This window comes from Coregonus clupeaformis, unplaced genomic scaffold, assembly GCF_020615455.1.
Source record: "Coregonus clupeaformis isolate EN_2021a unplaced genomic scaffold, ASM2061545v1 scaf0008, whole genome shotgun sequence".
Taxonomy (NCBI): Eukaryota; Metazoa; Chordata; class Actinopteri; order Salmoniformes; family Salmonidae; genus Coregonus; species Coregonus clupeaformis.
The window spans coordinates 992,582-1,007,088 of NW_025533463.1; the positions used below are offsets into that span (position 1 = coordinate 992,582).

The following is a 14,507-nucleotide window of genomic DNA, read 5'->3' on the forward strand; positions in this document are numbered from 1 at the left end:
GAGGTATGACTCTGCTACCCTACTATAGAGGTATGACTCTGCTACCTGCTACCCTACTATAGAGGTATGACTATGCTACCTGCTACCCTACTATAGAGGTATGACTCTGCTACCCGCTACCCTACTATAGAGGTATGACTCTGCTACCTGCTACCCTACTATAGAGGTATGACTCTGCTACCCTACTATAGAGGTATGACTCTGCTACCTGCTACCCTACTATAGAGGTATGACTCTGCTACCCTACTATAGAGGTATGACTCTGCTACCTGCTACCCTACTATAGAGGTATGACTCTGCTACCCGCTACCCTACTATAGAGGTATGACTGCTACCTGCTACCCTACTATAGAGGTATGACTCTGCTACCCTACTATAGAGGTATGACTGCTACCCGCTACCCTACTATAGAGGTATGACTGCTACCTGCTACCCTACTATAGAGGTATGACTCTGCTACCCATTGTAAGGGATAGTTACATTGTTATGGTTAAATGATTGTCTGCATCCGATGGGCCCTGGTCAAAAGTAGTGCGCTACATAGGGAATGGGGTGCCATTCTCTGGTCTAAAGTAGTGCGCTACATAGGGAATGGGGTGCCATTTTGGACGCAGTCGTTGTGATTAAGTAGTGTTTTCTCTGTGTGTGTAATTTACATTGTGACCAGTGAATGGCTCATAATTACATAGTAACACATGAGAGAGGACCGCGCCCTTTCTGGGAGAGGAGAGGAGAGGAGAGGAGAGCCACTTGAGTACATCAGTCAACTGCTGCGTGCTGTGTGTGTGTGTGTGTGTGTGTGTGTGTGTGTGTTAACCTTTCAGTAGCAGCTCCTGAGCTAATGTAGTTGCTGAAAGTTTGTGGCTTGAGGGCTGGGATGGTTTATCTTAATCTGTCTGTCTGGCTGTGTGTGTGTCTACAGTATGCAACGTCAGCAGTCTTAAACAACTATTGTCTTCTGCCTTGAACGTGGCAGATACTGAGAATGGTTAGTTTCTTATCTGGTTGCCCTTAGCAAAACAAATGTTCAATTTGTTAATTATTCTCAAGCACTGAATCTCCCCTTTTACGGCATTAATATTAATATTTTTCTCTCTCATATCTATGACAGACAGGGTGTACAGGGGGATTGGGCGGGGCAGCTCTGGGTGTTCATCATGTACAGGGGGATTGGGCAGGGCAGCTCTGGGTGTTCATCATGTACAGGGGGATTGGGCAGGGCAGCTCTGGGTGTTCATCATGTACAGGGGGGTTGGGGCGGGGCAGCTCTGGGTGTTCATCATGTACAGGGGGATTGGGCAGGGCAGCTCTGGGTGTTCATCATGTACAGGGGGATTGGGCGGGGCAGCTCTGGGTGTTCATCATGTACAGGGGGATTGGGCAGGGCAGCTCTGGGTGTTCATCATGTACAGGGGGATTGGGCGGGGCAGCTCTGGGTGTTCATCATGTACAGGGGGATTGGGCAGGGCAGCTCTGGGTGTTCATCATGTACAGGGGGATTGGGCAGGGCAGCTCTGGGTGTTCATCATGTACAGGGGGATTGGGCAGGGCAGCTCGGGGTGTTCATCATGTACAGGGGGATTGGGCGGGGCAGCTCGGGGTGTTCATCATGTACAGGGGGATTGGGCAGGGCAGCTCTGGGTGTTCATCATGTACAGGGGGATTGGGTGGGGCAGCTCTGGGTGTTCATCAGGGTCTTCTAGAATTCCAATCATCATGTCTACATACATGTCCCCCAGGCAACGGAATCTCTCCTCATCAACATAACTGACATTCTCATCAAAATACATCTACATAATGACATTAGTCATAATGTGGCAAGAAACAATGATTGTCCCTTCTCTTGTTTATAGGAAAAGACAGTGCTAAAACCAACCTAGAGTCAAGGTGCAGCCAAAATGCTAAATTCACATGGGGGGGAACAATCACCACTATCATAAACTCACATGGGGGGAACAATCACCACTATCATAAACTCACATGGGGGGAACAATCACCACTATCATAAACTCACATGGGGGGGGGACAATCACCACTATCATAAACTCACATGGGGGGGAACAATCACCACTATCATAAACTCACATGGGGGGGAACAATCACCACTATCATAAACTCACATGGGGGGAACAGTCACCACTATTCTCTGACACATCTAACCTTACAGAAGTAGTGTACTCTCTGACACATCTAACCTTACAGAAGTAGTGTACTCTCTGACACATCTAACCTTACAGAAGTAGTGTAGAGTAGTGTACTCTCTGACACATCTAACCTTACAGAAGTAGTGTATAGTAGTGTACTCTCTGACACATCTAACCTTACAGAAGTAGTGTACTCTCTGACACATCTAACCTTACAGAAGTAGTGTATAGTAGTGTACTCTCTGACACATCTACCCTTACAGAAGTAGTGTACTCTCTGACACATCTAACCTTACAGAAGTAGTGTAGAGTAGTGTACTCTCTGACACATCTAACCTTACAGAAGTAGTGTAGAGTAGTGTACTCTCTGACACATCTAACCTTACAGAAGTAGTGTAGAGTAGTGTACTCTCTGACACATCTAACCTTACAGAAGTAGTGTACTCTCTGACACATCTAACCTTACAGAAGTAGTGTACTCTCTGACACATCTAACCTTACAGAAGTAGTGTACTCTCTGACACATCTAACCTTACAGAAGTAGTGTAGAGTAGTGTACTCTCTGACACATCTAACCTTACAGAAGTAGTGTAGAGTAGTGTACTCTCTGACACATCTAACCTTACAGAAGTAGTGTAGAGTAGTGTACTCTCTGACACATCTAACCTTACAGAAGTAGTGTACTCTCTGACACATCTAACCTTACAGAAGTAGTGTACTCTCTGACACATCTAACCTTACAGAAGTAGTGTAGAGTAGTGTACTCTCTGACACATCTAACCTTACAGAAGTAGTGTAGAGTAGTGTACTCTCTGACACATCTAACCTTACAGAAGTCTATTCATGCTGTTGTAGTAGACTGCTTCATAATGAGGTTACAGGGGAATGGCTGTCATTCACACATCCCCTCGTTAACAGAAAGGCCCAGGTGCATATAGTTAACGTAGTAGGCCAAATGCAGTCTATTGAGAATAGAGCTGTGATTTTGAATAGACAGTGATTTTAAATGCTGGCAGATTTCATGCGTCCGTGCATGCATGGTGGTGATGTGTGCCTGTGAGACATTGGTAGTGGTAGTTTGTGGGTTGGATGAGCTCCTCCTGATGAAAGGAAAGGGAGTGCTGGCTACAGGGATCGTCCTGGAGAAGAGAGGAGAGGAGAGGAGACGTATCCTTGCTAGATTGTGTAATAACATTGAAAGTCATCCTTGCTGGGATGGGCTCCTTTCACCGGAACACAGCTTTAACAGAGATGGAATTTACTGGAGAATAGTTCTAGAACTCAAACACTGCCCCAGGATGTTTTCACAATCTTCACACAATATAATTGTTCCCCTTCAGAAGCGAACCTAGCAGGACACTTTTCCTTCTCTGTGGTTTTCCATCAGTATGTCTCCTTCACTGGAGGGATTACACACTGGGTGTGTCCCAAATGGAGCATTATTCCCTATATAGTGCACTATAAAGGGTGCCATTTGGGACATATTTAGTGAGTGCATAGTGCATACACAGAAGTAGTAGTAGTAGTAGTAGTAGTAGCAGTAGTAGTAGTAGTAGTGCAGTAGTAGTAGTAGTAGTAGTAGTAGTGGTAGTAGTAGTAGTAGCAGCAGTAGTAGTAGTAGTAGCAGCAGTAGCAGCAGCAGTAGCAGTAGTAGTAGTAGTAGCGCTGTGAGTAGTAGTGGTAGTAGTAGTAGCAGCAGTAGTAGCAGTAGCAGCAGTAGTAGCAGCAGTAGCAGTGGCGCAGCAGTAGTAGCAGCAGCAGTAGCAGTGGCAGTAGTAGCAGCAGTAGTAGCAGCAGTAGCAGTAGTAGCAGTAGTAGCAGTAGTAGAGTGGCAGCAGTAGCAGCAGTAGCAGTAGCAGTAGTAGTAGTAGCAGTAGTAGTAGTAGCAGTAGTAGTAGCAGTAGTAGTAGCAGTAGTAGTAGTAGCAGTAGCAGAGTAGTGGTGGCAGTAGTAGTAGTAGTAGTAGCAGTGGTGGTGGTAGTAGCAGTAGTAGAGTAGTAGTATAGTAGTAGTAGTAGTAGCAGCAGTAGCAGTAGTGGTAGTAGTGGGTAGCAGTGGTAGCAGTAGTGCAGTGGTAGTAGCAGGTAGTACGGTAGTAGGGTGGTAGTAGTGGTAGTAGTAGAGCAGCAGTAGAGTGGTAGCAGCAGCAGGAGCAGACAGAGAGAGAGAGCAGACAGAGAGTAGAGAGCAGAGCAGGCAGCAGCAGAGTTAGCAGCAGCAGAGCAGAGCAGTAGCAAGTAGCAGCAGCAGCAGCAGCAGGCGAGAGCAGCAGCAGAGGGCAGAGCAGAGAGAGAGAGCAGCAGTAGAGCAGCAGCAGAGCAGCAGCAGCAGCAGCAGCAGTAGCAGCGCAGAGAGCAGCAGCAGAGTGCAGTAGCAGCACAGCAGAGAGCAGAGCAAAGCAGCAGCAGAAGCAGCACATAGGCAAGAGTAGAGCAGGAGAGCAGAGAGAGGAAGAAGAGCAGCAGTAGCAGCAGCAGCAGTGGCAGCAGCAGGAGCAGCAGCAGCAGCAGCAGCAGCAGCAGTAGCAGCAGCAGCAGCAGCAGAGCAGAGCAGCAGAAGGAGAAGCAGAGCAGTGGCAGAGAGAGCAGCAGCAGCAGAGAGCAGAGAGAGAGAGAGCAGCAGCAGGTAGCAGCAAGCACAGCAAGAGCAGCAGCAGCAGCAGCAGTAGAGGCAGCAGCAGCACAGCAGTAGAGCAGAGTAGAGTGGAGAGCAGCAGGCAGAGCAGCAGCAGTAGCAGTAGCAGCAGAGCAATGTTAGCAGTAGCAGTGGAGCAGAGCAGCACAGTAGCAGTAGCACAGCAGTGGTAGCAGCAGAGCAGTAGTAGTAGTAGTAGTAGTAGCAGTAGTAATATTAGTAGTAGTAGTAGTGGTAGTAGTAGTAGTAGTAGTAGTATTAGTAGTAATAGTAGAAGTAGTAGTGGTGGTAGCAGTAGTAGTAGTGGTGGTGGTAGTAGTAGTATAGTAGTAGTAGTAGTAGTAGTAGTAGTAGTATTAGTAGTAGCAGTAGTAGTAGCAGTAGTGGTGGTGGTAGTAGTGGTAGTGGTGGTAGTAGTATTAGTAGCAGTAGTGGTGGTGGTAGTAGCAGTAGTGGTGGTGGTAGTAGTAGTAGTGGTGGTAGTAGTATTAGTAGCAGTAGTAGTAGTAGCAGTGGTGGTAGTGGTAGTAGTAGTAGTGGTGGTAGTAGTATTAGTAGCAGTAGTGGTGGTGGTAGTAGCAGTAGTGCTGGTGGTAGTAGTAGTAGTGGTGGTAGCAGTAGTAGTAGTAGTAGTAGTAGTAGTAGTAGTATTAGTATTAATAGTAGTGGTAGTAGCAGTAGTAGTAGTAGTAGCAGTAGTAGTAGTAGTAGTAGTAGTAGTAGTAGTAGTAGTAGTAGCAGTAGTAATATTAGTAGTAGTAGTAGTGGTAGTAGTAGTAGTAGCAGTAGTATTAATAGCAACAGTAGTGTAGTAGTAGTAGTAGTAGTAGTAGTATTAATAGTAGTGGTAGTAGTAGTAGTAGTAATAGTAGTGGTAGTAGTATTAGTAGTAGTAGTAGTAGTAGTAGTATTAATAGTAGTGGTAGTAGTAGTATTAATAGCAACAGCACAGATCTTAAATGTTTCTTTACTCCGTATGGTTATGGCTGGAAGAAGCTATTTAAATGTTTCTTTACTCCGTATGGTTATGGCTGGAAGAAGCTATTTAAATGTTTCTTTACTCCGTATGGTTATGGCTGGAAGAAGCTATTTAAATGTTTCTTTACTCCGTATGGTTATGGCTGGAAGAAGCTATTTAAATGTTTCTTTACTCCGTATGGTTATGGCTGGAAGAAGCTATTTTCTATTTTCTTTCTGATGGCGTGCTTTCTGCTTTCTCTTTCTTACAGTGCCAGTGAGGCAGAAAGCACTTCTATTATTTATGACTGTATGGTTTTGTTTGAAAGCCTGAAGGTGAGCGAGTTGGTACAGTGAGGGGAAAAAGTATTTGATCCCCTGCTGATTTTGTACATTTGCCCACTGACAAAGAAATGGTAGCTTTATCTGAACAGTGAGAGACAGAATAACAACAAAAATATCCAGAAAAACGCATGTCAAAAATGTTATAAATTGATTTGCATTTTAATGAGGGAAATAAGTATTTGACCCCTCTCAATCAGAACGATTTCTGGCTCCCAGGTGTCTTTTATACAGGTAACGAGCTGAGATTAGGAGCACACTCTTAAAGGGAGTGCTCCTAATCTCAGTTTGTTACCTGTATAAAAGACACCTGTCCACAGAAGCAATCAATCAATCAGATTCCAAACTCTACACCATGGTCAAGACTAAAGAGCTCTCCAAGGATGTCAGGGACAAGATTGTAGACCTACACAAGGCTGGAATGGGCTACAAGACCATCGCCAAGCAGCTTGGTGAGAAGGTGACAACAGTTGGTGTGATTATTCGCAAATGGAAGAAACACAAAATAACTGTCAATCTCCCTCGGCCTGGGGCTCCATGCAAGACCTCACCTCGTGGAGTTGCAATGATCATGAGAACAGTGAGGAATCAGCCCAGAACTACACGGGAGGATCTTGTCAATGATCTCAAGGCAGCTGGGACCATAGTCACCAAGAAAACAATTGGTAACACACTACGCCGTGAAGGACTGAAATCCTGCAGCGCCCGCAAGGTCCCCCTGCTCAAGAAAGCACATATACAGGCCCGTCTGAAGTTTGCCAATGAACATCTGAATGATTCAGAGGAGAACTGGGTGAAAGTGTTGTGGTCAGATGAGACCAAAATCGAGCTCTTTGGCATCAACTTAACTCGCTGTGTTTGGAGGAGGAGGAATGCTGCCTATGACCCCAAGAACACCATCCCCACCGTCAAACATGGAGGTGGAAACATTATGCTTTGGGGGTGTTTTTCTGCTAAGGGGACAACTTCACCGCATCAAAGCGACGATGGACGGGGCCATGTACCATCAAATCTTGGGTGAGAACCTCCTTCCCTCAGCCAGGGCATTGAAAATGGGTCGTGGTTGGGTATTCCAGCATGACAATGACCCAAAACACCCGGCCAAGGCAACAAAGGAGTGGCTCAAGAAGCAGCACATTAAGGTCCTGGATTGGCCTAGCCAGTCTCCAGACCTTCATCCCATAGAAAATCTGTGGAGGGAGCTGAAGGTTCGAGTTGCCAAACGTCAGCCTCGAAACCTTAATGACTTGGAGAAGATCTGCAAAGAGGAGTGGGACAAAATCCCTCCTGAGATGTGTGCAAACCTGGTGGCCAACTCCAACAAGGGTTTTGCCACCAAGTACTAAGTTATGTTTTGCAGAGGGGGTCAAATACTTATTTCCCTCATTAAAATGCAAATCAATTTATAACATTTTTGACATGTGTTTTTCTGGATTTTTTTGTTGTTATTCTGTCTCTCACTGTTCAAATAAACCTACCATTAAAATTATAGACTGATCATGTCTTTGTCAGTGGGCAAACGTACAAAATCAGCAGGGGATCAAATACTTTTTTCCCTCACTGTATGAGCAGCTTCTTCTGAATGACTCAACTAGGTTTGGCCAATATACCGACGGTATTCTTTTCAATACTGTTTTTTTGGGGGGTTGGGGGCTTGAGTTGCTTCTCTGAATGTCCTTGAGTGGCCCAGCCAGAGCCCGGACTTGAACCTGATCGAACATCTCTGGAGAGATCTTTGTTGAAGCACCTTTGGCAGCGATTACAGCCTCGAGTCTTCTTGGGTATGACGCTACAAGCTTGGCACACCTGTATTTGTGGAGTTTCTCACATTCTTCTCTGCAGATCCTCTCAAGCTCTGTCAGGTTGGATGGGGAGAGTCGCTGCACAGCTGTTTCCAGGTCTCTCCAGAGATGTTCGATCGGGTTCATTTCTGGGCTCTACGCCACAGCTGATCCAAAATATAAACGCAACATGTAACAATTTCAAATATTTTACTGAGTTACAGTTCATATTAAGGAAATCAGTCAATTGAAATAAATGCATTAGGCCCTAATCTATAGATTTCACATGACTGGGAACACAGATATGCATCTGTTGGTCACAGATACCTTAAACAATAGTAGAGGCCCGCAACACATCACATAGTTGATCAGGCTGTTGATTGTGGCCTGTGGAATGTTGTCCCAATCCTCTACAATGGCTGTGTGAAAGTTGCTGGATATTGGCGGGAACTGGAACACGCTGTCGTACACGTCAATCCAGAGCATCCCAAACATGCTCAATGGGTGACATGTCTGTTGAGTATGCAGGCCATGGAAGAACTGGGACATTTTCAGCTTCCAGGAATTGTGTACAGATCTTTGCGACATGGGGCCGTGCATTATCAAGCTGAAACATGAGGTGATGGCGGCGGATGAATGGCACGACAATGGGCCTCAGGATCTCATCATGGTATCTCTGTGCATTCAAATTGCCATTGATAAAATGCAATTGTGTTCGTTGTCCGTAGCTTATGCCTGCCCATAACATAACCCCACCGCCACCATGGGGCACTCTGTTCACAACATTGACATCAGCAAACCGCTCACCCACACAACGCCATACACGTGGTCTGCGGTTGTGAGGCCAGTTGGACATACTGCCAAATTCTCCAAAACGATGTTGGATGCAGCTTATGGTAGAGAAATGAACATTAAATTATCTGGCAACAGCTCTTGTGGACATTCCTGCAGTCAGCATGCCAATTGCATGCTCCCTCAAAACTTGAGACATCTGTGGCATTGTGTTGTGTGACAAAACTGCACATTTTAGAGTGGCCTTTTATTGTCCTCAGCACAAGGTGCACCTGTGTAATGATCATGCTGTTTAATCAGCTTCTTGATATGTCACACCTGTCAGGTGGATGGATTATCTTGGTAAGGGAGAAATGCTCACTAACAGGGATGTAAACTAATTTGTGCACAACATTTGAGAGAAATAAGCTTTTTGTGCGTATGGAAAATGTCTGGGATCTTTTATTTTAGCTCATGAAACATGGGACCAACACTTTACGTGTTGCATTTATATTTATGTTCAGGGTATAAGTATAACTATATGAAATCAAATAAATTATAAATAAATTATGTCCAACCCAGGGCTCCAGTTATGCACAGAAACGGTATTACGGCATGAACATCTGGACACCGCCCAACCCTAGATTCAACTTCTGAGTGTCACTTGAAGTAGTGGTCCTCTGTAGCTCAATTGGTAGAGCATGGCGCTTGTAACGCCAGGGTAGTGGGTTCAATCCCCGCGACCACCCATACGTAAAAATGTATGCACACATGACTGTAAGTCGCTTTGGATAAAAGCGTCTGCTAAATGGCATATTATTATTATAAGTAGCTAAAGCTACAGTGCAGTTAGTGTCTCCGGTCTTCCTGTGAGAACACTTCCTTTCCTGTGGTCAATACCTCAACTTTAGTCAGATGCTTTGTCAGCCAGGAAGTGAGATTGAGGATGTCGCAACCCCCTTCTTAGTCTCTGACCTCGTCATTTAAGACTCATCATACAGTATGACCAAACACCATCGGCGTTCATTTGAGTTAAGTACTAGATAAGTAACCTCTGGAAGTGGCTGCATTCACCATCAAATGGAAACACTGTGTCGTGTCCCCCTTGTCTTGAAGATGAAAGATGAAAGCCAGGTCCAGAGTTAAGGGAGGGCCCAGTTAAATTATGGCACCACTCCTCGGAACTGCCTGGCAACTGCCCCAGGGCCCACTATAGAGACATTAGCTAGGTGTGTCCCATCTGTCTACAAACACCCTGGCCTCAACACAAATTCCTATGATGAAGAGTGTGTGTGTGTGTGTGTGTGCGCGCGTGTGTACACCATAATCACAGCCCTGTCTTTAACCTTCTGCGCTCCAGGGGAAAACAGAAGGGTAACTAGGCAACAGATGTTTTAACAGGCACTGCTAAGCCTGTTAACATTTAGTATTGCATTTGTTTTGAAGGCTATAATGTGTTGATTATACTTGCTTATAAGGTCACTGTTCTTAATTCTAGTATATTGTATTATATTTTAACTTCTCTCCCCCCGTCTCTCTGCAGTACTGACCTCTATTTTAACCTGTCTCCCCCTGTCTCTCTGCAGTACTGACCTCAGGTTAAAACACAGAGGTCAATGTTTGCAGAGAGACAGTGGGGGACTGTATTTTAGCCTGTCTCCCCCTGTCTCTCTGCAGTACTGACCTCTGTATTTTAGCCTGTCTCCCCCTGTCTCTCTGCAGTACTGACCTCTGTATTTTAACCTGTCTCCCCCTGTCTCTCTGCAGTACTGACCTCTGTATTTTAGCCTGTCTCCCCCTGTCTCTCTGCAGTACTGACCTCTGTATTTTAGCCTGTCTCCCCCTGTCTCTCTGCAGTACTGACCTCTGTATTTTAACCTGTCTCTCCCTGTCTCTCTGCAGTACTGACCTCTGTATTTTAGCCTGTCTCCCCCTGTCTCTCTGCAGTACTGACCTCTGTATTTTAACCTGTCTCTCCCTGTCTCTCTGCAGTACTGACCTCTGTATTTTAACCTGTCTCCCCCTGTCTCTCTGCAGTACTGACCTCTGTATTTTAACCTGTCTCTCCCTGTCTCTCTGCAGTACTGACCTCTGTATTTTAACCTGTCTCCCCCTGTCTCTCTGCAGTACTGACCTCTGTATTTTAACCTGTCTCCCCCTGTCTCTCTGCAGTACTGTCCTCTGTATTTTAGCCTGTCTCTCTGCAGTACTGACCTCTGTATTTTAGCCTGTCTCCCTGTCTCTCTGTACTCCACATAGCTAAACCTAACCCCTCCATCTCTCCCTCTGCAGTACTGACCTGTCCCCTCTCTCTCTCTCTCTCTCTCTCTCTCTCTCTCTCTCTCTCTCTCTCTCTCTCTCTCTCTCTCTCTCTCTCTCCAGTACTCTACAGAGCTGAAGAAGCTGTACTGTCAGATAGCCAAGACGTGTCCCATCCAGATCAAGGTGCTGACCAACCCCCCGCAGGGCGCTGTCATCAGAGCAATGCCCGTTTACAAGAAGGCAGAGCACGTCACCGAGGTGGTCAAACGCTGCCCCAACCACGAGCTCAGCCGCGAGTTCAACGACGGTTAGTTAGTTAGTTAGTTATGTCTCTCTCCTAAATTAACAATAAAAGTCACACACTGTTCTCTCCTTGTAGAATTCAATGATGGTTAGTTAGTTAGTGTATATACCCCTCTAAGACACTCCTAAAGCACTATTGAAAACGTATTTATCTTAAATAAATATAAACATGCAACATATTCTGCTGTTTAAGGTCAACTCCATTAGTTAATCATATCTCTCAGGAAATGCTCCTTGCAGGGAGCATTTAGTTACCAACGGTTTGGATCACAGGACTATATCTAGGTTTGGATCACAGGACTACATCTAGGTTTGGATCACATTACTATATCTAGGTTTGGATTACAGGACTACATCTAGGTTTGGATCACAGGACTACATCTAGGTTTGCTAGCCCTCTCAGATGCTTCCGGTACCATGACGTTATTAACTAACCTTTACCTTTCAGATGTTTCCTGTACCATGACGTTATTAACTAACCTTTACCTTTCATATGTTTCCTGTTCCATGACGTTATTAACTATGCCTAAACTACCACTGATGAACCATTGATAACTTATTTATCTACTTTGATATGAATATGAACATGTAACATGTTTTTTGGTGGTTTGATAAGCATAGGGTATGTTGTGTTTTGCAGGTCAGATAGCCCCTCCCAGTCACCTGATCCGAGTGGAGGGTAACAGCCAGTCCCAGTATCTGGAGGACTCCATCACGGGCCGTCAGAGTGTGCTGGTCCCCTACGAGCCCCCTCAGGTAAAGGCATACCCCTCGTTGCCACCGGGCCACAGCCATAGAGATCCTATTAAAGGACTAGAGGGGCTATGTCATAAAACCCTCAAAGTTCAAGTAATGGAGTGAAAAATGGCAGCCATGTTGGTCAGGGAGAAATCCAAACCCGTCTAATTTGAATGAATGGCAGTAGAGACATAATCCTGATGTATGCAGGACAATAAAAATAAGAGTGATATATCAGAAATTGTGTAATAGAATTATTGTCAAATAGTCATATAATTATAAATACAGTTTATATGAGTTTTATACAGCCTCTAAAATATATGTAAACAGACCATAGATGTCTACATTTGAGTTTTCTTGGAAAGCTGTGAGTGCTATTATATGAGACAATATCAGTACTTGTTGCATTTACAACTTGTCCAAGTCCTGTCATCAACTGATTTTCAGGCTGTGGATTGACTGCATTGTTTGAATGGAATGTTGTCACATTGGCAGTTAATTTGACAAATTAATGGAATAATTCCTCTAAAACTGGCTGGCTAGCTAGCTAACAAACACACAGTGCAGATAAACTTCAAATTCATTGTTTTACACAATAGCTTATGACATCACTGGCTGACCACTGCCCTTACCAAAATGGCTGACCTTTTATACCGTCATAACCACTGCCCTTACCAAAATGGCTGACCTTTTATACCGTCATAAGAAGTTTCATGTCCATTTTAGTATTCTAATTCCTAATTCTTTGGCCACAGCTCTGTCCCCTTTAAAACACGCTGTGTCAGCGCCCTGTCCACCTACCTGTCCCCTTCCTGTCTCCCCTGTCCCCTTCCTGTCTCCCCTGTCCCCTTCCTGTCCACCTACCTGTCCCCTTCCTGTCTCCCCTGTCCCCTACCTGTCCCCTTCCTGTCCCCTTCCTGTCTCCCCTGTCCCCTTCCTGTCTCCCCTGTCCCCTTCCTGTCCACCTACCTGTCCCCTTCCTGTCTCCCCTGTCCCCTACCTGTCCCCTTCCTGTCCCCTTCCTGTCCACCTACCTGTCCCCTTCCTGTCCACCTACCTGTCCCCTTCCTGTCTCCCCTGTCTCTCCCTGTCTCCCCTGTCCCCTCCCTGTCTCCCCTGTCTCTCCCTGTCCCCTTCCTGTCTCCCCTGTCCCCTTCCTGTCTCCCCTGTCTCCCCTGTCCCCTCCCTGTGTGTTAATGTCCCCTCCATGTCTCCCTTGTCCCCTCCATGTCTCCCCTGTCCCCTCCCTGTCTCCCCTGTCCCCTCCCTGTCTCCCCTGTCCCCTCCCCTGTCTCCCCTGTCCCCTCCCTGTCTCCCCTGTCTCCTCCCTGTCCCCTCCCTGTCTGTTAATGTCCCCTCCCTGTCTCCCCTGTCCCCTCCCTGTGTGTTAATGTCCCCTCCCTGTCTCCCCCTGTCCCCTCCCTGTCCCCTCCCTGACTCCCCTGTCCCCTTCCTGTCTCCCCTGTCTCCTCCCTGTCTCCCCTGTCCCCTCCCTGTCTCCCCTGTCCCCTCCCTGTCTCCCCTGTCTCCTCCCTGTCCCCTCCCTGTCTGTTAATGTCCCCTCCCTGTCTCCCCTGTCCCCTCCCTGTGTGTTAATGTCCCCTCCCTGTCTCCCCCTGTTCCCTCCCTGTCCCCTCCCTGACTCCCCTGTCCCCTTCCTGTCTCCCCTGTCTCCTCCCTGTCCCCTCCCTGTGTGTTAATGTCCCCTCCCTGTCTCCCCTGTCCCCTCCCTGTGTGTTAATGTCCCCTCCCTGACTCCCCCTGTCCCCTCCCTGTCTCCTGAGTTTGAGGTTTTCATTCACTAAATGCTGTTGTGGTTCTCTTCCCTTCCTCTTCCAGGTGGGCACAGAGTTCACCACCATCCTGTATAACTTCATGTGTAACTCCAGCTGTGTGGGAGGCATGAACCGACGCCCCATCCTCATCATCGTCACCCTGGAAACCAGAGAGTAAGACATTTCAATACAACTATATTGTCCCTCAAGGGGACATCAAGACAATCGAGTATCATCAGTGTCCCAGATCTTATTTGTCTTGTCCTGCCAACTTCCATGGTCATTATCGTGCCAAACAGTTGACTGTGCAGAACAGATCTGATCTGGGACCAGGCTAATGGTCAGAGCCACGCAGTACACAGAGAGAGTTTGAACACGTGCTCTTTCCATGACATAGACTGACCAGGTGAATCCAGGTGATGTCGCTTGTTAAATCTACTTCAAATCGGTGTAGATGAAGGGGAGGAGACGGGTTAAAGAAGGATTTTTAAGCCTTGAGACAGTTGAGACATGGATTGTGTATTTGTGCGATTCAGAGGGTGTATGGGCAAGACACAAGATTTAAGTGCCTTTGAACTGGGTATGGTAGTAGGTGCCAGGTTTGGACAACAGCTGGTTTATGTCAAGAACTGCAACGCTGCTGGGTTTTTCATGCTCAAACAGTTTCCTGTGTGTATCAAGAATGGTCCACCACCCAAATGACATCCAGCCAACTTGACACAACTGTGGGAAGCATTGGGGTCAACATGGGCCAGCATCCATATAGAACGCTTTTGACACCTTGTGGAGTCCATGTTCCG

At 46.4% G+C, this 14,507-nt stretch overlaps 1 protein-coding gene across 6 annotated transcripts in view; it reads left to right on the forward strand.

Moving 5' to 3' along the window:
- The window catches only part of LOC121534176 (tumor protein 63-like), a 111,699-nt gene that overhangs the window by 76,037 nt on the left and 21,155 nt on the right, over window positions 1–14,507 (forward strand). For all 6 annotated transcript variants that reach the window (XM_041840711.2, XM_041840713.2, XM_041840712.2 and 3 more), the window contains 3 exons: window positions 11,012–11,198; window positions 11,835–11,950; window positions 13,772–13,881. In XM_041840711.2, coding sequence (XP_041696645.2) covers window positions 11,012–11,198; window positions 11,835–11,950; window positions 13,772–13,881 — 413 coding nt within the window. The remainder of the gene's footprint in view (window positions 1–11,011; window positions 11,199–11,834; window positions 11,951–13,771; window positions 13,882–14,507) is intronic.